Source organism: Thermobia domestica, chromosome 3 (assembly GCF_964235325.1).
Source record: "Thermobia domestica chromosome 3, izTheDome1.hap1.1, whole genome shotgun sequence".
NCBI lineage: Eukaryota > Metazoa > Arthropoda > Insecta > Zygentoma > Lepismatidae > Thermobia > Thermobia domestica.
In genome coordinates, this window is record NC_137456.1 from 305,320,258 (window position 1) to 305,345,585 (window position 25,328).

The 25,328-nt window shown below is 38.2% G+C and overlaps 1 protein-coding gene across 9 annotated transcripts in view; it reads right to left on the minus strand.

The window, feature by feature from the left end:
• Positions 1-25,328, minus strand: part of OtopLa (proton channel otopetrin-like a) — a 598,778-nt gene that overhangs the window by 351,367 nt on the left and 222,083 nt on the right. For 8 of the 9 annotated variants that reach the window (XM_081752534.1, XM_081752533.1, XM_081752532.1 and 5 more), the window contains one exon: positions 182-369. In XM_081752534.1, coding sequence (XP_081608660.1) covers positions 182-346 — 165 coding nt within the window. In that variant the 5' untranslated portion in view covers positions 347-369. The remainder of the gene's footprint in view (positions 1-181; positions 370-25,328) is intronic. The other variant, XM_081752535.1, reaches the window with a different exon arrangement.

Here is a 25,328-nt window from a genome sequence, read left to right on the forward strand (position 1 = left end):
TCAATTCAAATGCTGGATATAATATAAAGAAGCAAATACGTATGTACATAAGAGATAATACAATAATAGCACGAGCGAAGGAACAAATGATTTGAATGAATGAATGAATAAAATGGTATTCATTCAGCAGGCATTCAACTTTGGAGGGAGCATGCATCACGACGGCGCGTGACGCCCCCACCTTGACGACAGTTCCCACGGCCGATTCTTGTACCTCAAGAACCTCCTTCTCCATGGCGTCCAAGGGATCGGCGGCCGTATTCACCTCCGGATTAGACGAACTGGAATCCCGCGTGTGTCGCAGCAATCGCTCTTTCATCTCCTGTAGATACGGACAGCGCTGCATTCCGCCTCTCCGCTACCGTTTGCCTGCAACGACAACGAAACATTGCATTATTATTATTATTATTATTATTATTATTATTATTATTATTATTATTATTATTATTATTATTATAGTAGTAGTAGTAGTAGTAGTAATAGTGTGAATTAGGTTATTGATATTGGGGTGGGGTAAAATGACCTAAAACAGTACACGGAAGTTAGGAAGTAAAGTAATTCAAAATGACGATATATAGACAAATATAATTATCTGGCAACACTCACAAAAAGAAATTTATAAATCAATATATTTACCAGCGATAACTACGTAAATTAGCTATATATTTAAATGTAACGCCGTAACATGGAATTTTAACTCGGCGGGGGGGGGGGGGGGCATTAATATTTTTCCCTAGAAAAAAATATTAAGTTGAGCACCTTATTAAAATATGAAATTTGGGCTCCCGTAAAATTTAGAACCCTAATAAATATTTCATTATTTCTAGCGTGTTCTAGGCCCATTTCATGTTTACAAGTTAATTTGAGGGGACAATCTTTGACATCTCAAAACTTTTATAACAACAGATTCTATTTCTGCGGATCCTAATAATAGAAAATTTACTGAAATTAGTCCAGACTATATTTTTGCTTTATATATATATATATATATATATATATATATATATATATATATATATATATATATATATTTTTTTTTTTTTTTTTTTTTTTAAAGGAATGTGATGAACATGTTCCATGCTTCATTTATACAAGGTGACCCAATACAAACATCCCACATTTTAAAGGTTAATAAAGCAAAACTTATTGGAGATAGTCACTTGTTTAGTCAAAAATATAAAATGGTATTGGAAAAAAATGTAAATATTGTTGTTCTATTGTGTGTTGAAATTACATAGCAACTGCAATACAATTATTGTAAAACAGGGACGGATCCAGGGGGAGCGATCGCTCCCCAGAAGAGGAAACTTTCTTATTATATATATGTATAACCCATCCCAAAGTTTGTAGCCCTTAAAAGTAGCAGTATGACAACCCACCGTCCCCCCGGAAGTTGGTCCTGGATCCGCCCCTGATTGTAAATAAGACCCAAGAAATATCTACATTCACGTTTTATAATGTCTTTTGGAACAATGTTTCAAAATGTGTTTATTTAGTGTTTGTGTTTTTGCATCGTTATGTAACGCCAAGGTAATGAAGGACGAAAGGTACTGGGGCACTATGAAACGACACATTTCTCGTCTTGTCTCGTCTTAGTAAAGAGACGAGAGTCGAGATTGTAAGAATTTTTACATTCTGAACGAACGGAGAAACATGATAAGTGAATTCTGGACGAGACAATTTTAAGAGCCTCGTAAGTAAACAATCATTACCCTAAATATTAGATCTCAAACACTGTCTTAGTATTAGACGATCCGTAGTATAAAAACTACAAATTGATAAAGTAATTACACGAACATAATGAAGACAATTTATCTACTTTTAAAGCTACATATTTCATAACATAACATTCTTCAAATAATAAACATGGCTTAGATGTTGTTGTATTACACCTTTCGTGGAGCTTTCGTGACACGTAGTGCCGGATTTACGTATAAGCTAAACAAGCTATAGCTTAAGGCGACAGACTACTAAATATTTTTGAAAAACTAATAATTTTTCTTTTGCCCGTTTTTAGTAAGTAGAAAGAGGTAATAAAATGTAACTTGCTATAATAATAGATAATGTTATTCTACACCCGAAAATACAAATCGGAAGAATTTCCAGTGTTGCCATCCATAGAAATTACAGAGTGACCAGAATTTGAATTACTCAAAAATCTAGGTTAAGGCAGGGACTAGAAAAATGAACTCAACGGTAATTGATGACTTATCATGCTGTCTATGTTCCTTGTTTACTACTTTTTAAATAATATTTCTATTTATTTTATAAAACTTACATACATTATTATAAAATAAATAAGTTATTACTAAATAAACAGAAATATTATTTAAAAAGTAGTAAACAAGAAACATAGACAGCATGATACGTCATCAATTACCGTTGAGTTCATTTTTCTAGTCGCTGCCTTAACCTAGATTTTTAAGTAATTCAAATTCTGGTCACATTATAATTTCTATGGATGGCAACATTGAAAATTCTTCCGATTCGTATTTTTGGGTGTAGAATAACATGATCTATTATTGTGGTAAGTTACATTTTATTACCTCTTTCTACTTACGAAAAACGGGCAAAAGAAAAATTATTAGTTTTTCAAAAATATTCAGTAGTCTGCCCCCTTAAGGACCCACTCGGTTGGAGGTCCAAAAAATTTAAAGAAAAAACTCGTTGTAATTTAATTTCCAAATAACGTGGAAAAGCAAATAAGATAAAACGCACATAAAACATTTTTTTTGTATTGTTATGTACTAGGCTTTTATGAAGCAAGAAATAGGGCTCTATTTCTCAGCTCCGCTTGTAATGGGGTCCCTGTTATCCAGCCCCGCTTATAATGGAGCCCCTGTTTCCCAGCCATGCTTTTCATTTAGATATCAATTATGTTCATAAATTAGCATATATTTAAACCTAAAACACGGCGACATTTCGTCGTTGAAGCCTGACATATAAAGGGCCCATAAAGCTTGACGTATAAAGGGCCCCATCAAATCTAAATCCGGCACTCTTGACACGTAAGAATTCTGATAATACTGAATGAAATGGCGTCTACTCAGCGTTGTGAGGCAAACTGGGGAATCACGTGAATAAAAGACGTGACGGCCGGCCACTAGTCTAGAACGCTCCTAGCGCGCTGAGTACGTATTCGTCGCTAGGTCAGACGTAGTTCAGTCAATCGCTAACAGATGGCATTGGAGCGGCTCAACCCCAAAAAAGGTTGTCATGCCAAGTGCTTTTGGTTTGGTTTGGTTTACTAAATGAAATTTCGAAAAAAAAATCAAGCTTTAAATCTCTCTACACAAGTAATCCTGTGTGAGTAATCAACGCCCAGGCCAAACCCTTAACGTAGAAACTGGAACGATTTGTGACGTAAGATACCACAAAGAAAAAAATTGGAAATTCGATGAGAAGAGGGAGGAGAATAGGAATGGCAATGATTGTAATACGAATGACCATATCTAGGATTTTCTGAAAGTTAGAAAACTGAAAATCGGAATATGAACTTCTCATTTAAAAAATAATTACATACGTACGTGTTTCAGCGCTTTTCTTTTAAATATTTGACCAAGAAGGGAAGAAAAGGAGGAGGAAATGAAAAAGGGTATGGATTACAGTATTATAATAAGATGTTCATATCACGGAATCTTTTAGGGTTAAGAACATGAAATTCGGCATTTGGACTTCAAATTTTAGGCGAATTAGATGCCTATTCCAGTGTTTTTTCTTTCTTTCTTTCTTTCTTTTTTTCTTTTTCTTTTTTTTTTTTGTAGTCGGCCTTCTAGAAAGAAAAGTGAAAAAAAAAAGAAGTGGAGATTATAATTATTATAATAACCGTCCAAACTTGGTATTTCTTAAAAGTAAAGTGATTTTTTTCAGTTTTACGTCCCATAATTATGTCTTTTAGACAAATTGTAATGAATATTAAAGCAAGTGGACGATGATGCGCGCTGCGGAATAAAAAGTTGGTGGAATAAGAATGTGGGAGAAAAACGAGAGTACCCGAGAAAACCCTCAGACAGGATGTTGTCCACCACAAACTTACCGGTACTTGGCCACGGTTCGAACCACGGACCCCACGCACCAGATGTAAGCAGTACCTCTCGTTCCTCCTTATCTCTTATATTGATATTTTGGCTTCTTATTTAAAAAATGAAACGAATTTTGAGTTTTACGTCCCACGGTTATGCCGGTTAGGCTAAAGGAGACTGTGATTATGATAAATGAATGATATGATGGAATGAAGAAAGTGGGAGGAAAGGGGAGAACACCGAGGAAACCAACGCACACGGTGCTTGTCCAGCACATGGTTCACTTGGCGGGAGCAGGGTTTGAACCCGGGACCCCATGCACCATAAGTGAACGCTCTACCACCGAGCCAACGCCACCCCCAACTTCTCATTTGAAATAATAAAACGTGTGTTTCAGAGTTTTCTTTTTATATTTGACCCAGAAGCAAGGATGTTATAAAATAGAGGATCTGCCCATAAAAGAAAATCGTGAAGCCATACGTCACAGCTTTGCCACACCTACTCTGCCCACTCCGCACCACTAAGATTGCAATGTTTTGAGCCAACAAACATGACAGAAACGAGAGTGGCCAATCAGACGTGCCGGCTCAGACGATGCTCGGTTGTTTTTCGCCTTCATTGAGTTCATATGATGAAGATACACATGGGCAGATCCTCTATTTTATAACGTCCTTGCCCAGAAGGGAAGAAAATGGTGTGGACTGTAAAAGGGGTTGGGTTACAATTATTGTAAGATTCACATACCTTGTATATTTTATCGCTAGATACATGCAATTTGGTATAGAACTTTCTATTGATAATAATTTAACACGAGTTTTAGCGTTTTAAAAAAATATTTATGCTAGGAGGAAAGAAAAGAGGTGCGAAATGGAGCTGCTGGCATTTGTGACTGTAATGGACGCCATCTTCTTGATATTCTATTCCGTAAGTAAGTTTGTAACTGTGAGGTAATTAATGGCAAGATATGTCCTCTCAACAGGCATCTTTCTGTTTTCTTAAACGCCCCCTGTCCCCAATCTTTGAAATTGGGGAGTCGGTGGTGCGCCATCCTGTATAATATTAATACACAACGACAAGAATGGGGATAGAAAATGGAAATCAGTGGGCCAGGTTCTACGGTTAAAGATTCCATCCCAGCATTTTCCTGGTAGAACTTCAGGGAAAAACCGAAAACCTCAGTTAGAGTGATCGCCCTCTGAATTCAAACACCATTACACAACAACAAGAACGCTATCTATTAGCTTAATGCATGAAATGTACTGTTATACTTTTGAACACTAAATACTACAGAAAATAGTCATACAAAAGTATAAATTAGTTACGGATTGTTAGCGATGGTACCTATCTATTGAAGCATTGAAATACTTGTACTACAGCATCAATGTTCGGCTTGTACAGCATAATCAAAGGATATTGTTCTGTTTGTTATTCGGTTGGTATTTTGTGCGTATGTTATACAAAGAGCTACGGCAGAATGTAATTTCTTTTTGAAGCAAAAGAAATACTGTTTGTTCCGATACAAGGTTGAATGCGCTTTCCATCGGAATGTCTGTGTGTCACATCCTATTCAGAGGACACAAACTGCTACAAAAGCATAATTGAATGTCTTGTATAGACTATTTTTTTGTCCAAGGATATAGGATAAAACAGTTATGAATTGTGAAGCAAATAAAAAGATACAATGTGAATTACTTTTTTAAATGCCACTCTCCTAGAAGTTATGCAACACAACAGCTACAATTGTATATAAGCTGCATATCTTTCAAAAATCATGAGATTTTAATAAGTCAATAATAGAGAAATGCCCTACGAATTATATTATTGTCATATACATACAGCTGTGTTACGTATATACAAGAATTCTGACAAACTCATCAATACCCAAGCCAAACTGCTTCAGCTCGAAAGTTGAATTTTGATAATGTATAGGATTGGCGACGTAAGGTACCACTAAGGAAGGATTCTTGGAAATCCGACGGGGAAAAATGGGGTAGCACTTATAGTAAAATGTTCATATCTCAGAATCTCTGAAGGATAGAGCCATGAACTTTGGTATATGCATTTCTTAATTAAAATAGTTAGACATGTGCTTCACCGTTTTTAAAAATATTTCCGCTAGAAGGAAAGCAAAATCGGGGGGGAAAAGGTGAGGTTACAACTGTTATAACAGGATAATCATATTTCAAAGTCCTTTACGGTTAGAGACACAGACACGGAATACGGTATTTAGATTTTCCATTTAAAATAATTAAATACATGTTTCATAGTTTTTTTTTTATTTCCTGGAAGAAAAGGGGTGGGGTTATAGTTATAACAATAAGATGGCCGTATCTCTAAATTCTTTAAGATTAGTCACATGAAATTTGGTATTTAGGCTTTTAATTTAAAATATTTAAATACGTGTTTTAGAGTTTTTTGTTTCCCTTAAAGGAGAAAAAGGTGGAGGTTATAACTGTTATAAAAAGATTGACATATCTTAAAATCCCTTAAAATTAAAGACATGTTAGAAATATGAGAGGTGTGAGGCCGTAGGCCGAGCAAATGTGGGGATCTGTGGGCGAAGTTCGTAGGTAGCCGAAAGCTAGGTTTATACAGGGTGTTTCAAAACAACACCGATAACGTTTATAAGGTGATTCCTCACACCAAGGTAAGACGAAAACTATAGAGCAACCTGGGTACACAAATGCTTCCTTTTGAAGTTACAGGCTGCCGAAAACATGAAAAAATTAACTTTAAACGTTCATAGCTCCAAAACTATGGGATCTACCGTAGTCGGGTCAAGACTTCACTTAGGAACTAATATGTGCACTATACAAAAATGAATGTTTCCGAGTCCTGTGGTACACACGCAACAATTTTTATAGAAGGAGCTTGGCTACGGGCATCTCATTTGAAGTACTCACCAACTACCTCCATAAAAATTGTTGCGGAAGTGCCACAGGATTCTGAAACATGGATGTTTGGATAGGGCACTTACTAGTTCCTTAGTGACGTCTTGACTCGACCACGGTAGGTCCCATAGATTTGGACCTATGGACCTTTAAAATTCATTTTTTTTTTCATGTTTTCGGCAGCCTATAACTCCGAAAGGAAGCATTTATGCACCAAGGTTGGTCTATACTTTTCGTCTTATTTTGTGTCGAGAATCACCTCCCAAACGTTGTCGGTGTTGTTCTGAAACATCCTGTATATTCATACATGCAATAAACACAAAAATTGTCATATATGGGACATCATTAATTATCAATAAAAGAAAAAACGCATTTCGTAGAAATGTTAAACACTATAAATACTGAAAAGGGTACACTCCATTCAATGGTGTAAAAGAGTGAACTGAAATATTTAGTATTAGGGTTATTCCTTTTAGGCTAAAGGAGAGTGGTTAATAACGGTTAATAATTCTGAAAAGAATTGAAGAAATGAGAATTCGACTGGAAACAAAAGAACCTGAGGACATCTACGGACATGATGCTGTTCAGAACAAATTAACGCGGCCTGGGATAGAATTAGAAACCTCTTGCACCAGAGATAAGACACCATCAAAATAACTGTTAATCGTATGCGCCGACATAAAACGAACTCACTCGCCATTCCGCTCAACATTAGTGGAACCTATGAGAATACAGGGTGTCTACTGAAATTCCAAAATGAAATTTCGTGACTTTTTCGTGACCTTTTCTTTACCAAATTATAAAATTTCCTAACATTTTTAAGAGCGAATTCGGGTGCGAATTAGGCCGAATTTTCATTCATGTGATAGAAACGTAGTTTGCTTGCGATTTGGTAGCGTCTAAAGCCGACCATAGACATTTTTGGTGGTGAACTTTGACGTTTTATAGAACAAAATTTTCCAATATGTACTTACATTTGAACAATTAAAAAAAAAAAATCGTGACCCAAAAGCTAAATTTCGTGACTTTTTCGTGACTTTCGTGACCGATAGACACCCTGGAATATATTAAATTAGCATCTCCAAAAATTAGAAAAGTTCTGTTATCCTACCACAATCAGAGGCATCGGACCTTCCGAACGAGTTGTCATAAATACGAACACTTGGACACAGGGGCAGGGCTCTGGACCCAGCTGAAATCCAGACTTTTCTGTAAATTTAGTCTGATTTGTGGGGTGATTTTACGCATTTTAATAAAATTTATCATCATATTGAATTTTGACCCCCCTCCCCTCTCAAAATAAATTTCTGCGTATGTCTCTGTTTGGACATGACCAATGAACTTCGTACAGCATGTGTCAAGAGGTACGGAAAGAACTCGTGGGGGGCACGGTGGCTCAGTGGTAGAGCCCTACTTCTAGTGTGTGAGGTCTTTGGTTCGATCCCGGCAAAGTAAGTTTGTTGTGGACAACATTGTGTCCGTGGGTTTTCTTGAGTAATCTCATTTCCTTCCACATTCTCATTCCACCAACTCATCTATCATCATTCACTTCCTTCAATCATCTGTCTCCGATAGCGTGTAGGGCATAGTCGTGGGACGTTAAACTCAAAGATTACGTTGCAATTCAAATATTTCTACGATAACGTGTGAGCCGAGGTCAGTGAAATGCAAGAGGCTTTACACGCTCTAAATCTAAAGAATAACTGATGAGAATCGTCCATTTCAAAGGACCCGTAACAAATCCATATCAAAAAACTAAAATACAATTTTGAAAAAAGCTGGATAAGATAAGTGATTCAAACCACGTGAATACCCATCGAAAATTGGATACGAAGTAATAGTGATATTTGGATATAATGAAAATAAATGTCAGGTTTCATACGGAGAGAGAGGAATTGAAGAAGCGTTCTGCTAAGTTATCTGATATCGAGTTCTGGTACAATCACGAACATTAATAAATGGAGCCATAAGAAATAATGGTTTCAGCCTCCATTTATTAATGTTCGTGACTGTACAAACTTCTAGAGGAGACAAGTTGTGGAGTGAGTGGAGAAAAGGAGATACATTAAAAAAAGCTTTAAGTTTTATGTCCCACGGTTATACCGGCTAGGCTAAAGGAGACGATGATGAGGAGAAATGAGTGAAATGATGGAATAAAGAAAATGGAAGGAAACGGTTGAACCCAGAGAAAACGCACACACATGGTGTTCGTCCACCACAAAACTCACTTGGCGCGAGCTGGGATCGAACCAAGGACTCCATGTACCAGATGTGAACGCTCTACCACTGTGGCACCGCGGCCCCCATGAGATGCCCGAAGTATAAAAGCAGATAGGTTAAGTTTTCGTTTTCAGGAATATACCTAGCAGGATGTTGAAAGTGTGAAGTTGATATTTTGATGCTGTAACGAAAAGTAATGGCAATACAATGCGCGCGGTGGTTCAGCTGTAGGGCGTTCATCTCTGGTGAATGGGGTCCTTGGTTCGATCCCAGCTCGCGCCAAATGAGCTTTGAGGTGGACAAACATAGTGTGCGTGGGTTTTCTCGAGGTTCTCCCGTTTCCTTCCACTTTCTTCATTCCACCGTTTCATTCATTTCTGAACATCACCGTCTTCTATAGCCTAGCCGGCATAATTGTGGGACGTGTAAACTTCAAGATTAAAGAAAGTAATGGTAATAATATTATATTTCCAAACTATGCTACACATAAGCGTCAGAAACAATTAAATACAATGCACATATTGTTGTCGGAGATAGGCAAAAGTATTCAAAATTTAAAAAGAATAGAATCGATAGAAATACGTAAAAGTTTAATTGCGAAATTTGAAATATGTTGAACAAAATTTTCAACAATAATACTAATAAAAACAACAAACCTGCTGCTTGAGCAACCTCTAACAAATAACATTCGAAGTTCCCATCAACAAGGATATCTTGTTTCCACACAGAAGGGAAAATCAAATAAGATTTGCCATCGCACAAAGCAAACAAACAATCGACCACTTCACGATCTCCCGAAGAATCAATCACTCGAGCGTCGGCGTTCACAAACAACTAAGTAAGCGACCCACATGAAAAGCCCTGAAGAACATCAGCAAGAAGGTTGTCTCACGCCGGAAGTAGAGCAATCAAGAGGTTTAATTCGTGTCAAAAATTCACATCCGTTTCTTGTAGCTCTTCTACGATCTTGCAGAAAGGACCTAACATATTACTTATAGGAGTTTCCATGACAACCGAAACTAAGTTAGTCTCTCGCTGAAATTCACTTTTTACTTTTTTTTTTTCACAAGAGGGTGGAACGATTTTTCATACTATACAGAGTTTAAAAGTGTAAATTGGAAACATACTGAAGTTATCGCTTGGTCTAATTTTGTTCCATAGACCTAAGATTCAAACTTTCCTTAATTACAATTACACGTATTGTATTGGTATTGTAGGCTATGTGTACTTCTGACGATGATTTGTGTTTGTTTATGTTAAACAAAAGCATCGTTCTTCGGATATGTTGAACAATATGCAACCTGCAATACAGTTGTGTGGTTTGGGTTGTCTAACTAAATGAAGTTTTGAGATTATTAATCTATTAAAATGTTCTAATAGCAATAAAAAACGTTTTCTCTTTTATTTGCTAGCCGAAGGCTAGCTCCCTTGCGAGGGTTACGCCCTCTATCCGGGTTGAGAGGTGAAATGATTGGGTCAGAAAGGATATTGGAGCTGGTCTAGGGGATATGTAGGAAAACTGGAACATCATTTATATAGATATCACTCTATTGTATTTCATCTTAATTTCATTATATTATGGTATCCACTTGGGCATTATGATCTTGTGATCATAATCATTGGGGCAGGGAGAGATTATGGTAAGGTGCTCTTGACAGGACAAACACAAACAAGTTGTTAAAAACACGAATGCTGGTTATCTTCTTCTCCAGGGGCTACTCTGGACAGTGATAAAGACGAGTGAAGCCCTGTTAGTAGGATGAGTTTACAGTGCAACATATGTGGGCGAAACATGATGGGGAAGATTGTCGGAAGAGTAGGCAGAAGCGACAAAATGATCGAGGTGGTCAGGTGGAAGAGTTTTCAGATAAAGGGAGAAGAGCAGAGATAGAAGGTAAGTGACGAAGTTATATCCCAGATCCTAGTGACGGCCGATGTCCATTGTGTCCGAAGTAGAAGATGTCTTTGCTGAAATCGGGTGGTAATGAATTTGAACCATAATTTTTCTATGTGATGAAGTATGGTAGGAAAAGTTATGTGGTCATACAACTCGTGCGTTGGACTCGGAAGCTTGATTCGGTAAGCTAAGCGAAAAGCATGGCGTTCGAGTACTTTCAATTTGTCATAGAAAAAAGGAAAAACACTAATCCAGAAGTGGCAAAACCAATCATTTCCGGATTAAATATTGGATCTGTAGGTCAAAAATTTTCTTATAGACGCTGGAATTGGGAAAATAAATCATTTCTGATCTCAATATTGGATCTGTAAGTTAAAAAAAAAAAAAATCCTTTTATTGACCCTGCAAGTGGCGAAATCAATCATTTCTTGTTTCAATATTGGATCTGTAGGAGAAAAATCCTCTTATTGACACCGGAACTACCAAAATTTATTATTTCCGGATTAAATATTGAGTCCGTAGGGAAAAACAGCCAGAAATTGTTTGGTTGATATAGAATAAATGTCTTAAGAATATGTCCTATCTACGTCCTGTTCTGAAACCAAAGTTGAGTGATTTGAATTTATTTTTAGTTTTCACGTCCCTTTCAGTAGCGAGACGTGGACCTATAGCTTAACGTGGAATTCGAACCACATGAGCTTCCGTCGGGAATCGAGCCCGAGTCTCCCAAGGCCACAGGCGCGTATGCTACCCGCTTAGCCACGATGAAGTTCTTAAATCGGAAAAGATTGAGATTTGTCACTTCCGGTCATATTACTGGCCGAAATCTGCCACTTTCGGTTTCGGTATTGTACCCTATAGTTTCATATTGAGAAAATAATCTAGCTTTTTAAATAGTATTTCTTTCTTTTCTCAGAATTAAAAAAAAAAAGAGAGAAGAAAATGTTTTAAGAAAAGAAATACGAAAAAGTAAAAGACCTGGGTGAAACAATGCTCAAGAATAGACCAAAGCATAAACAGGAAGCTGTGGTTGCTTCGCTTTCGAATGTAAACCTTTTTGTTGCGTACGTCGAGAGCACGCAACGTGTTTAATGAACACGGCCATTATGCGGTAGATCTGCAGCCAGTGTACGAATGTTTTATATTTAGATGTTTCTTGTTCTAATTTTGGTTTTTTCTTGCACCTCAAAGAAATAGTTTTAATCGTTGTGCACACGCCGAGCTTTCCCTAGAAACAAAATAAACTTTTCTTACTCCTTTCAGAAACACAACTGGATTATGAAAGATTACCTTTATTACCTTTAAATCATCCAAAAAATGTGAAATCGTTTTACGATTTCCCAGTGCTTGTCTCTGGTTGGACAAAATTTTAGTCGTACCTCAGACCACAAATTCATGGTGGGCAATATTGCGTCGTTTATTATTATTATTATTATTATTATTATTATTATTATTATTATTATTATTATTATTATTATTATTATTATTATTATTATTATTATAGCTCTTTTATATATTCGGTTCGTGGTTCGGATTCCACGTTTATCATTAGGTCCAAGTCTCATATAGCCTCGCTGTTGAACGGGACATTAAACTCAAAATCAACTCAACTCTTTTATATATTCGGGGGACATGGTGGCTCAGTGGCAAAATGCTTCCCTCCGGTTAGTGGGGTCTCTGGTTCGACCCTCGTCAAGTAAGTTTGTGCTTGACAACATTGTGTCCGTGGGTTTTCCCGGAGTAGTCACGTTTTCTCCTACATTCTTCCATTATCATTCACTTGCCTTAATCATCCATGTCTCTTAGCCTAAAGACCATAATCGTGTGACTTTAAACTGAAATATTTGATTTCCTTTCGAGTCTAAAGTAGACTTTCCCAACCTATGGCCCGCTGATTTCTGTGAGAAGCTCCAAACGGATTGCACAATTGTCGGGACACTTGAGCACACTAACCTTATTTCTTGAAACAGGTAGGAAGAAAATTCGAGAGAATCAAAACTGGTAAATGTTATTTTAAAAATATTAATAATTAATGTTACATTTTGGCCGGATATGTTGAATGAAATGGGTTCTAGGCGCGTATTGGGCCGAACAGACAGACAAATGCTCAAAATTTACTTTTTCGGCATAAGTCATGAAACGTATAAATATAGGGCCGACCTTAGGCAATTTACAGCCCTTTCTCCAGAAAGAATAAATCTTAAAATCCACGATATTAAGTATGCTACCCCATCATAAACAACGAAGGGGAGGGAAAGTGCACTTGCACTCAGAAAGGCCTAAACACTACAAATAAAATCACGTTGTGAATGTTTACTTTAAAAAATAATCTATTATGTTAGTGAAAGATAAAGCAAACACACCTGCAGAGGAAACATTGTAATCCTGTTTATAGAATTCAATATCGAGCTTCAATCTCAATATATCAGTTTGCAATTCCAGTGCAACTAGCTCTTTTATCTTTATTTCTTGATTTTCCTTCTACATCTGTTAAAATAATAAAAAAAAAACTTGTTTTCACTTTCAATGATAAGGAACTTGTTTCTGACAAAGACAAGACTAGTTTTCATATCAAAACTGTGATAACTAACTAAATGGAACAGGCGTTCGCTACTGTTCGAGAATTTAGTTCTTGTATTTAGTTCTTGTAGCTTACCGGAATTCATGCTAGGATTTGTTTGATCATTTGCCTTAGCACTGTTCATTTGACCTAAACATGATTCATGAGTGTAAAATTGAAATAGAAGGTTAGCTTAATAAATTTAACTACCATCATCATGAAATCTGTTTCATGATATAGTTAAATGATATAGTTATGGCAGATTTTGCCGCCCCTGTACAAATGTACGTGTTGCATATACCGTAGAGCCGGCCTTGTATATATATAATCTCCATTCCTCATGGTGTGCGTGGGTTTTCTCGGGGTTCTCCCGTTTCCTACCACTTTCTTCATTCCATTTCATTCATCTCTCATCATCACCGTCTCCTTTAGCCTAACCGGCATAACCGTTGAACGTAAAACTCAAATTTCATTTCATTTTTTTCATTTTCAATTTCCATTCCTGTTGTTATACAAAAATTTAAAAAAAAAAATGTTTTCTGCCAACCCTGACCGTGTCCAATAACAGTTATTGATGCAAGGGAAGCATTGTATTGTCTCGTGCCAGTGTTTCCCCAATTTTCCTTTCTCGTTCATCCACATGCTAGCGACTGTAATAACAGGTAGTTTTGTTCATTGAATATCGCGTGTGACTCCCACTTCTCTCTCTCGCAATATCGAACAGCAGTTTGCAATTTCTGCATCTAAGCCCCGAGCGCACGCGACGCTCAGCTACTATACGAAGCCTCTAGGCACATTCACCTCTGGCACGTGATCCGCCCTGCACATAGGGGTCAACAGCCGCAGGGAAGGGAAGGGGATGTAAACAAACAGCGTTACCTCAGAATGTAACATGTTCCATTTTACTACTGAACTAATAAAATTGCTTTGCTCTTCTTCGGAACAAAGGTAGTTTCTTCGTGGTTCATTTGAGGATAATATTTGAAAAAAGGAAAATGAAGGAAACAATTTTCTTAAAGTTTCTGGGGTTGGTACTGAATCCTTTGACACGACACATTTCCCATGTTACTTTTTTCTTTCTTAAGAGTCTTCATCCCGGCGAAATTAAAATACCGCTAATTTTACAGTAATTATGTGATATCTTCAAATAGATAAAAAAAAAAAGATAATTGAAATATGGAACAAGAGCGCCCTAGACAATATTATTTTGCGTGAGGTACCGTTATCACAAATCACCTAGTGGCTTTCCGTTTTCAGCTGTTTAGAAACGCGAAAATAAATGCCGATTTTCAAAATGGCTCGAAATCGAAAGCAGATAAGTGAGTCGTGATAACGGTTTCTCATGTAAAATAATATTGTCTAGGGCGCTCTTGTTCCACATTTCGATTACCTTTCATCTATCTGAAGATATCACATAATTACTGTAAAATTAGCGGTATGTTAATTTCGCCGAGATGAAGACTCTTAAGACGAAATGCTACTTTTCCCATAAACCAGATGGTATAATCAAGCAAAAATGAACTGAAAAGAATTCTTTTTAAGTTTTACGTCCCTCGGATACGGTGTGTAGGGTAAAAGAAACGATGATGATGGGAAATGAAGGAAAAGATGGAATGAAGAAAGTGGGAGGAAACAGGAGAATCCCGAGAAAACCCACGCACATAGTGTTTGTCCAGCACAAAGTTCACTTGGGGCGAACTGGGATCGAACCAAAGACATCATGCGCCACAAGTGAACGCTCCACTACTGAGCCACCGTGGCCCTAGGTATGATCAAGCCTAGTGATCAAATGGTGGCCCGGGGCCGGGAGGCGGCGATGGGAGTATCATACGGCCCACAATTAAAAACTAAAACGTATGACTTTAAAAAAGAAAAAAAAAACTACATGCACGACAGGAAAGGTGTAACTGGCCATTATAATTAGAGAGAAGAAACCCAATTTGGAGAAAATTCGACATTTCGGTCTTCTTCAAAAACCGATCCGATTTTTCATCGAAACCATTTAATTTAAAAGAAAATGAAATGAAAATTGTCAGTTCCACGATTATGTCTTTTTAGACTGCGAAAGACGGATGATTGATGATGGAAAAAATTGGTGGAATGAGAATGTGGGAAGAGGAGCACCCCGGAAAAAACCCATGGACACGATGTTATCCACCATAAGCTTACTTGGCAAGGAATCGAACCAGTGTCCCTATGCACCGGAGGTCAACCCTCTACCACTGAACCACCAAGCCTTTTTCTTCAAAAGAGTTCAGCGTTGTTACTGAAACCAGTGTAAGTTTTGGCGAATCCGACATCTGTACTTGTTCTTTTAGTACTCATTACGAACCAGGAGAACGAAGAAGCAAAATGTTTGGATAGAAAACTGAACTGGTTTTAAAATCGAAGCCGGTTAGATATAAAACCGAACTGGTTTTGAAAAAAAAACAGTTTATTTGAGTTTTCAAAAAAAATCAGCTCGGTTTCTGTTTTTTTAAAACGAAAAATCTGTTTTTTGTGCCTATCACCAGTGGCGTCATTTCACATTTTGCAAGAGAAGGAGTAAAATCCTCCGCCGGCATAAAAATTTCACGTTTTTTATTACTACATTAGTATACAATCGATTAAAAAGTAGGAACCTCAAAAACTCAAGGGTGCAATTGCTCCCTTGCCCTCCCCAAATGACGCCCCTAGCCACCACTAATCATAATATACTTGAATCGAAACTTATTTTTTAAGTGCAGAAAGTATTTTCTTTGGTCATTTAGTTACCAAACTCATTCTGCATGATAAGGCCGTTGGTATTAGGCCGATTTTTTAAAAAGAAAATTCTTAGTTCAATAGACTTACTTTTAAATATTTATCGTTTAGTCCCTAATTGACCCAGCACGTGAAAAAAGAAACAGGATACCAGAATACACTGAGAAAAATCCGTTATTCGGACAGTAGTATATTGTACAGTCAGAAACAATATTAAGTATACGGTAAAGCTATAAGAAATGATAGCTCCAACCTGTACTTAATGTTGTTTCTAACTGTACAAATATACAGAATCCTCATGTTTACTATAGAAATCATTACGGAGCATACCTTATCTATATGCTACTTACGTGCTGCTCTTTTTCCCTACTTACATGTTACATCATGACGTTGCAGGATGTCCGACATCTAACAGTCTTCCGGATATTACTAACGAATACGTATCTTACATGCGTCAGCTATATGTTACATACGTCCATCTGTATGTGACATCCTGACGGCCTATATTCAGTTCTTACGTTCGAATGGAAAGTACGTTTACTCAAAGTACGTATAAAATATAATTTTTCAGTTACACGTTTGCTGTACGTTAAGTCCAAAAAACCACAGGACTTACACATGTAACATACGTTTTTACGTACACCACATTCGATTTTTTTTCTCAGTGTAAAACAAAGATTTCGGAAATGCACAACTTAACGAAAATTAGGTGGAAAGAAGGCAAGGAGAATAAAATATCATCCAGAAGTTTATTTCTTATTTTCAGTGGTAGAGCGTTCCTATCTGGTGAATAGAGTCCTGGGTTCGATCCCAGCTCGCCCCAACTGAACTTTCTGGTAGACAAACACCGTGCTCGTGGGTTTTCTCGGGGGTTTCCCATTTCCTTTATTCCACCATTTCATTCATTTCTCATCAGCACCATCCCCTTTAGCTTAGCCGGCATAACCGTGGGGACGTAAAACTTTAAAGATTTCATTTCACTTCATTTTTTTTTTTTTTTTTTTACTTTGTTCTAGCACGCAGACAAATTGGTCAACACTGTTCTATGTTATTAGGTTGGGTATCGCAATCGCCGTATTGCAGGTTCGAACCCCGCTCAGAGTATGGATGTTACGTATTGTCTTATAACTACTCATTTCAATCATTTCTTCGTGTTCCTTTAGCCTAGTCTGGAGGGCAGAGTCACGAGAAGTAAAGCTCAAAAATGAATTAACTTTATTCACAAGTATTTAATATTTTCAAATAATAAAATCTAAGTACAAAGTGGTCTCGAAATCTTTGAGTTTTACGTCCCACGATTATGCCGGTTAGGCTAAAGGAGACGGTGAAGATGAGTAATGAATGAAATGGTGGAATGAAGAAAGTGGGAGGAAACGAGAGAACCCCGAGAAAACCCACGCACACGGTGTTTGTCCACCACAAAGTTCACTTGACGGGGGCTGGGATCGAACCCGAGGCCCCAAGCACCAGAGGTCAAAGTGATTTCGAATCAGCACTGAACCATTCTATTATAAAATAAAATAATGCTTGATTGAATAGTATTGCCTACACATATGCAGAATGAAAATATATTTGCAGTAACTTGATTCATTTTAGAGTTAAAACGACAACCTAGATTCAAAGTTGTGTGAGAATATCGAAGTTGCCATCAGGTTTATGATCAAGTTCCAGTTAGCATTGAAGTATGTGAAATTTCTGTTGCAGCTCTAACAAACATAAAAATAACACAATAAAAATATTGTATTTAATAGAAAGAATATACAAAATTACTTTATCATTTTCTTAATGATATTACTATAATAATAATAAATATAAAATAAATAAATAATATATGCAGTAGTTAGTAGTAGTCATTTTCATTAGTAATGTGGCAGTAAAATGGGCCTGAAATTGAATGTTTTCAATGAATAAGAGTAAGAGCCCTCGCTCCTAGTGCAAAGGATTCTCGGATCGATTGAAGGCCATTTGATTAGGATTAGGAATTAGATTTCTGGGTTTTCGGCATCTATGACCCAGAAATGGAGTGGGTCACTGGGTCGTGGGTCACGATCGATGGTCAGTCAGTAGGTCGTAGGTCAAGTTTTTATCCATCACTGACCCATCACGTATGAGGGATGACGTCCCTCGCCGATCACACTGTCCGAGGAAAGCGAAGGAAGAAAGGATTGGGGAAGGAAGGAAACGGCCTATATGTTAGGTACCATCCCGGCATTTGTTTGGTGTGAATGAGGAAAATCCAGGAAAACCTCAATCAGGATGGCCGACCTGAAAAAATTTAATACTTTTTCGACCCAATGTTCCCACTAGAGTTTCCCACTGGCCAGTATTTCACCGACCTGGCCGCAAAACTTGCTGTTATTTTGATTTAAGGCCGGTAACCGGTACAAACTTCTTACCAGCCTTTTATGACCGGTATTTTAACATCTGCAATCGAGAATAAAACATCGAACATCGAAATTCTTCAACAGTGTCTTTACAAATACAAAATTCCGTTGTTATTATACATTAAGCGATATCTTTTTTCAACCTATAGCAAGTTTTTTTCGTGAAAATTATCAACAATAGAAACAGAAATATATAGTTTGTCATAATTATGCGGCATAAATTAATATAGCGATAAATAGTCCATTTCCTTCCCATGGATGAGTCCGAACAGAGATACTTCACCCTTAGGCCTATATCATAGGAAATTTTGAAGAGGTGCCGAAAATTTTATTTTTCAGAGTTGACAGCCCTAGTTCCCACCGGGAATCGAACGCGGGATCGCTCGCACCAAACAGGAGAGCGTTAGCGACTACGCTAAGCGAGGATAATTGTGTTTGTGATTGATAATATTTGGTCTAGGAATTAATTCGTGCGGTTGGACAAGAGATGGCGCAATGAACGGAGCGTCCCACAGTTCCGTGTATCCACACATGTGTTGCAAACCCCTGTCATCGCGTATCGTTCGTAGTATAGGGCAGTGGATTAAAACGTCAACAACACCAGTTTGTAGTTAAGTGAACATGGCGCAATTTGTGCCTGATAAAGTGTTTTGCGGGGTGTCCTGCTGCATTACTTTAACATGCAGAAAAGTGCGACTGAAAGTCATCGTATTTTGGTGGAAGTGTATGGTGACCATGCTCTAGCTGAGCGAACGTGTCAGAAGTGGTTTGCACGGTTTAGAAGTGGTGATTTCGGCTTGGCAGACCAAGAGTGAGCTGGACAGCCAAAAAAATTTCAAGACGAAGAATTGACAGCATTGCTCGAGCAGGATTCGTGTCAAACGCAGGAACAACTTGCAGCAGCATTAGGCGTTGATCAAACAACAGTCTCCAAACGCTTGAAAGCCATGGGAATGATTCAAAAGATGTCACATTGGGTTCCACATGAATTGAAAGACAGAGACGTTGAAAGACGAAAAACCATTTGCGAATTACTGCTTCAACGACAGAGCAGAAAGGGGTTTCTGCATCGAATTATTACGGATGATGAGAAGTGGATCCATTACGAGAACCCTAAACGAAAAAAGGCCTGGGTGAAACCAGGTGAACCAGGTCCATCACAACCAAAACGAGATATTCACTGTGCAAAGGTTATGCTGTGCATATGGTGGGATATGAAAGGTGTGGTGTACTATGAGCTGCTGCAACCGGGTGAAACTATGAATGGAGAACGTTATCGACGACAATTAATGCGTTTGAAGCAAGCTCTGGCCAGAACACGACCAGAATGGGAGAACAGACATGATAAACTTATTGTTCAACATAACGCTCGCCCACATGTCGCAAAACCGGTCAAAACCTATTTAGAAAATGTCGGATGGGAAGTTTTACCCCACCCGCCGTATTCACCAGACGTTGCTCCTTCGGACTACTACTTGTTCGATTGCATGAACAACGATTTGATTGGACAGCGGTTTACTTCTTCAGAAGATATCGAAACATGGGTCTCTGACTGGATCGCTTCCAAGGATGAGGACTTCTTTCGTCACGGAATCCGTACATTGCCTGACAGATGGGCGAACGTGGTGGCTAGCGATGGACAATATTTTTCTTAAGGTATTTATGTATTTTGTGTTTGTACTACAGCTTCAATGTGTGCGTACCAACCGCACGAATTAATTCCTAGACCAAATATTAGGATTGTGTTTTTTCTCGATGTTCTCCCGTCTCTTTTCTTCTTTTTTATTAATTCCTTGCCAGTAATTCATTCCTGTTTCTGTTTTACGTGTCTGTTTTAGCTTTCAGAACGTAACTGAGAAACGTTGAACCCAGTTACTTTACTTCATTTTCTCGAATAAAAGAATACATGAATTAATTATTTATTTATAAGAAATTAAATAAATTGGAATCTAATATCCCATCACCATGCCTAAAAGTGAAATGATAAAGATTATGATGGTGCGGTATCCTCGTAACATGTAACCTACCATGCGATATCTATCGCAACATGTGACTTATCGTGTCGTACCTATCGCAACTGGTAACCTGCCGTGTGATATCTACCGCAACAGGGACCTATGATATCTACTGCAACAGGTAATCTATCGCAAAAAGGTTGCCTGCCATGTCATAACTATTGCAACAGATGACCTATCGTGTCATATCTATTAAAACCGTGATCTACCCTATAATTACCGTTGGTTACGAGTATCAATAACCTAATTTAATTCGTGGATTAGTGTAAACCCACTCCCTCCGTTTTTGTCATGCATTCGTGGGAAAAATTTTGATTACCTTAGGGATATGTCCGTTCTTCGAATGGGAAGAATAATGTTTACAGAAAATATTTCGAATGTAAATTTGAACTCCCTTTCCTCCATCTAGGATACTTACATTTTAATCAAAGTGAAATTATAAAAATTTAAGATTGATTCAAGTCAATGTTCAAAAATTCATTTCAAAATTGAGCATTTCATGAATTCGAAATTGGAAATTAAAATATTATACATAAATGATTGTGGAAATTTTCAAGATACCACCTACAGAAATTTATTGATTTGATTTGATTTCATTTTCAGTTTAACGTCCCTTTCAGCAGCGAGGCTGTACGAGATGTGGTCATAAAGTTTAAAGTGGGATCCAAACTACATGAGCTCCCGCCGGGAGTCGAACGCCGGGATCTCCCACGCCAAAGATGCGTACCCTAACTGTAAAAATTTATGAAAAGACTGACGTAACTTGGGCGTCAATGAGAAAGAAATTTCTCGAATAGTCTTATGGTTGTTACTGGCTTTTTTGATACATAGAGGGAAACTCAAGATTCGTAAGATAAAAAAAAAAAAAAAAAAAAAAAAAAAAATTCTATATCAATTCTGTTTGCCAATGCTGACAAGGACGTGTCTCATCATCAGTTTACACGGACGAAATACCATCAATGTATGGCAAAAACGGCTTTCGTGCACTAGAAAAAAACTTCAAGTCACACGGCCAGAACATCGCTAGCCTACTATCGACGAATGGCAGCTACAACTGATATCTATGCTATTTCATTAAAAGTTTAGATATGGTAGTATCATGGATTACACTGTGCTTTTCGACATCTAAAACGACATTTTTCGTCACGTCTATTTCGCATGATAAATGGCCTCTGAAAAGCTTGTAAGCAGGAGTGGGTCCTGGTATAGCTACAACAAAGTCAGTTACAGTGAAAATTGTGATGTACAATGATCCATACTGGTGGCCATCACAATGAGTAAAATCGATGACAATAGAATGGAATCTCTTAGGTAAGCAAAAACCATCAATTTGTTTGGATGTAAATTGATCAGCTTCCGTACGAATGGTTGCACTTTTCTCAACTCCTATTTCAACAGTCTAAGAATTTAGGGATTTTGGATTCTAGATTTCTGGGCTTTCGGCATCTATGGCCATTTAGCCCGTCACTAGGATTAGGATTAGGAATTAGATTTATGGGCTTTCGGCACCTATGGCCATGTTAGCCCTTCACTAGGATTAGGATTAGGAATTAGATTTATGGGCTTTCGGCATCTATGGCCATTTAGCCCGTCACTAGGATTAGGATTAGGAATTAGAATTATGGGCTTTCAGCATCTATGGCCATGTTAGCCCGGCACTAGAATTAGGATTAGGAATTAGATTTCGGGCTTTCGGCATCTATGGCCATGTTAGTCCGTCACTAGGATTAGGATTAGGAATTAGATTTCTGGGTTTTCGGCATCTATGGTCATTTAGCCCGTCACTAGGATTAGGATTAGGAATTAGATTTCTCGGTTTTCGGCATCTATGGTCATTTAGCCCGTCACTAGGATTAGGATTAGGAATTAGATTTCTGGGCTTTCGGCATCTATGGCCATGTTAGTCCGTCACTAGGATTAGGATTAGGAATTAGATTTCTGGGCTTTCGGCATCTATAGCCATTTAGCCCGTCACTAGGATTAGGATTAGGAATTAGATTTCTGGGCTTTCGGCATCTATGGCCATGTTAGTCCGTCACTAGGATTAGGATTAGGAATTAGATTTCTGGGCTTTCGGCATCTATGGCCATTTAGCCCGTCACTAGGATTAGGATTAGGAATTAGATTTCTGGGCTTTCGGCATCTATGGTCATTTAGCCCGTCACTAGGATTAGGATTAGGAATTAGATTTCTGGGCTTTCGGCATCTATGGCCATGTTAGTCCGTCACTAGGATTAGGATTAGGAATTAGATTTCTCGGTTTTCGGCATCTATGGTCATTTAGCCCGTCACTAGGATTAGGATTAGGAATTAGATTTCTGGGCTTTCGGCATCTATGGCCATGTTAGTCCGTCACTAGGATTAGGATTAGGAATTAGATTTCTGGGCTTTCGGCATCTATAGCCATTTAGCCCGTCACTAGGATTAGGATTAGGAATTAGATTTCTGGGCTTTCGGCATCTATAGCCATTTAGCCCGTCACTAGGATTAGGATTAGGAATTAGATTTCTGGGCTTTCGGCATCTATGGCCATGTTAGTCCGTCACTAGGATTAGGATTAGGAATTAGATTTCTCGGTTTTCGGCATCTATGGTCATTTAGCCCGTCACTAGGATTAGGATTAGGAATTAGATTTCTGGGCTTTCGGCATCTATGGCCATGTTAGTCCGTCACTAGGATTAGGATTAGGAATTAGATTTCTCGGTTTTCGGCATCTATGGTCATTTAGCCCGTCACTAGGATTAGGATTAGGAATTAGATTTCTCGGTTTTCGGCATCTATGGTCATTTAGCCCGTCACTAGGATTAGGATTAGGAATTAGATTTCTGGGCTTTCGGCATCTATGGCCATGTTAGTCCGTCACTAGGATTAGGATTAGGAATTAGATTTCTGGGCTTTCGGCATCTATAGCCATTTAGCCCGTCACTAGGATTAGGATTAGGAATTAGATTTCTGGGCTTTCGGCATCTATGGCCATGTTAGTCCGTCACTAGGATTAGGATTAGGAATTAGATTTCTGGGCTTTCGGCATCTATGGCCATTTAGCCCGTCACTAGGATTAGGATTAGGAATTAGATTTCTGGGCTTTCGGCATCTATGGTCATTTAGCCCGTCACTAGGATTAGGATTAGGAATTAGATTTCTGGGCTTTCGGCATCTATGGCCATGTTAGTCCGTCACTAGGATTAGGATTAGGAATTAGATTTCTCGGTTTTCGGCATCTATGGTCATTTAGCCCGTCACTAGGATTAGGATTAGGAATTAGATTTCTGGGCTTTCGGCATCTATGGCCATGTTAGTCCGTCACTAGGATTAGGATTAGGAATTAGATTTCTGGGCTTTCGGCATCTATGGCCATTTAGCCCGTCACTAGGATTAGGATTAGGAATTAGATTTCTGGGCTTTCGGCATCTATGGTCATTTAGCCCGTCACTAGGATTAGGATTAGGAATTAGATTTCTGGGCTTTCGGCATCTATGGCCATGTTAGTCCGTCACTAGGATTAGGATTAGGAATTAGATTTCTCGGTTTTCGGCATCTATGGTCATTTAGCCCGTCACTAGGATTAGGATTAGGAATTAGATTTCTGGGCTTTCGGCATCTATGGCCATGTTAGTCCGTCACTAGGATTAGGATTAGGAATTAGATTTCTGGGCTTTCGGCATCTATAGCCATTTAGCCCGTCACTAGGATTAGGATTAGGAATTAGATTTCTGGGCTTTCGGCATCTATAGCCATTTAGCCCGTCACTAGGATTAGGATTAGGAATTAGATTTCTGGGCTTTCGGCATCTATGGCCATGTTAGTCCGTCACTAGGATTAGGATTAGGAATTAGATTTCTCGGTTTTCGGCATCTATGGTCATTTAGCCCGTCACTAGGATTAGGATTAGGAATTAGATTTCTGGGCTTTCGGCATCTATGGCCATGTTAGTCCGTCACTAGGATTAGGATTAGGAATTAGATTTCTCGGTTTTCGGCATCTATGGTCATTTAGCCCGTCACTAGGATTAGGATTAGGAATTAGATTTCTGGGCTTTCGGCATCTATGGCCATGTTAGTCCGTCACTAGGATTAGGATTAGGAATTAGATTTCTGGGCTTTCGGCATCTATGGTCATTTAGCCCGTCACTAGGATTAGGATTAGGAATTAGATTTCTGGGCTTTCGGCATCTATGGCCATGTTAGTCCGTCACTAGGATTAGGATTAGGAATTAGATTTCTCGGTTTTCGGCATCTATGGTCATTTAGCCCGTCACTAGGATTAGGATTAGGAATTAGATTTCTGGGCTTTCGGCATCTATGGCCATGTTAGTCCGTCACTAGGATTAGGATTAGGAATTAGATTTCTCGGTTTTCGGCATCTATGGTCATTTAGCCCGTCACTAGGATTAGGATTAGGAATTAGATTTCTGGGCTTTCGGCATCTATGGCCATGTTAGTCCGTCACTAGGATTAGGATTAGGAATTAGATTTCTCGGTTTTCGGCATCTATGGTCATTTAGCCCGTCACTAGGATTAGGATTAGGAATTAGATTTCTGGGCTTTCGGCATCTATGGCCATGTTAGTCCGTCACTAGGATTAGGATTAGGAATTA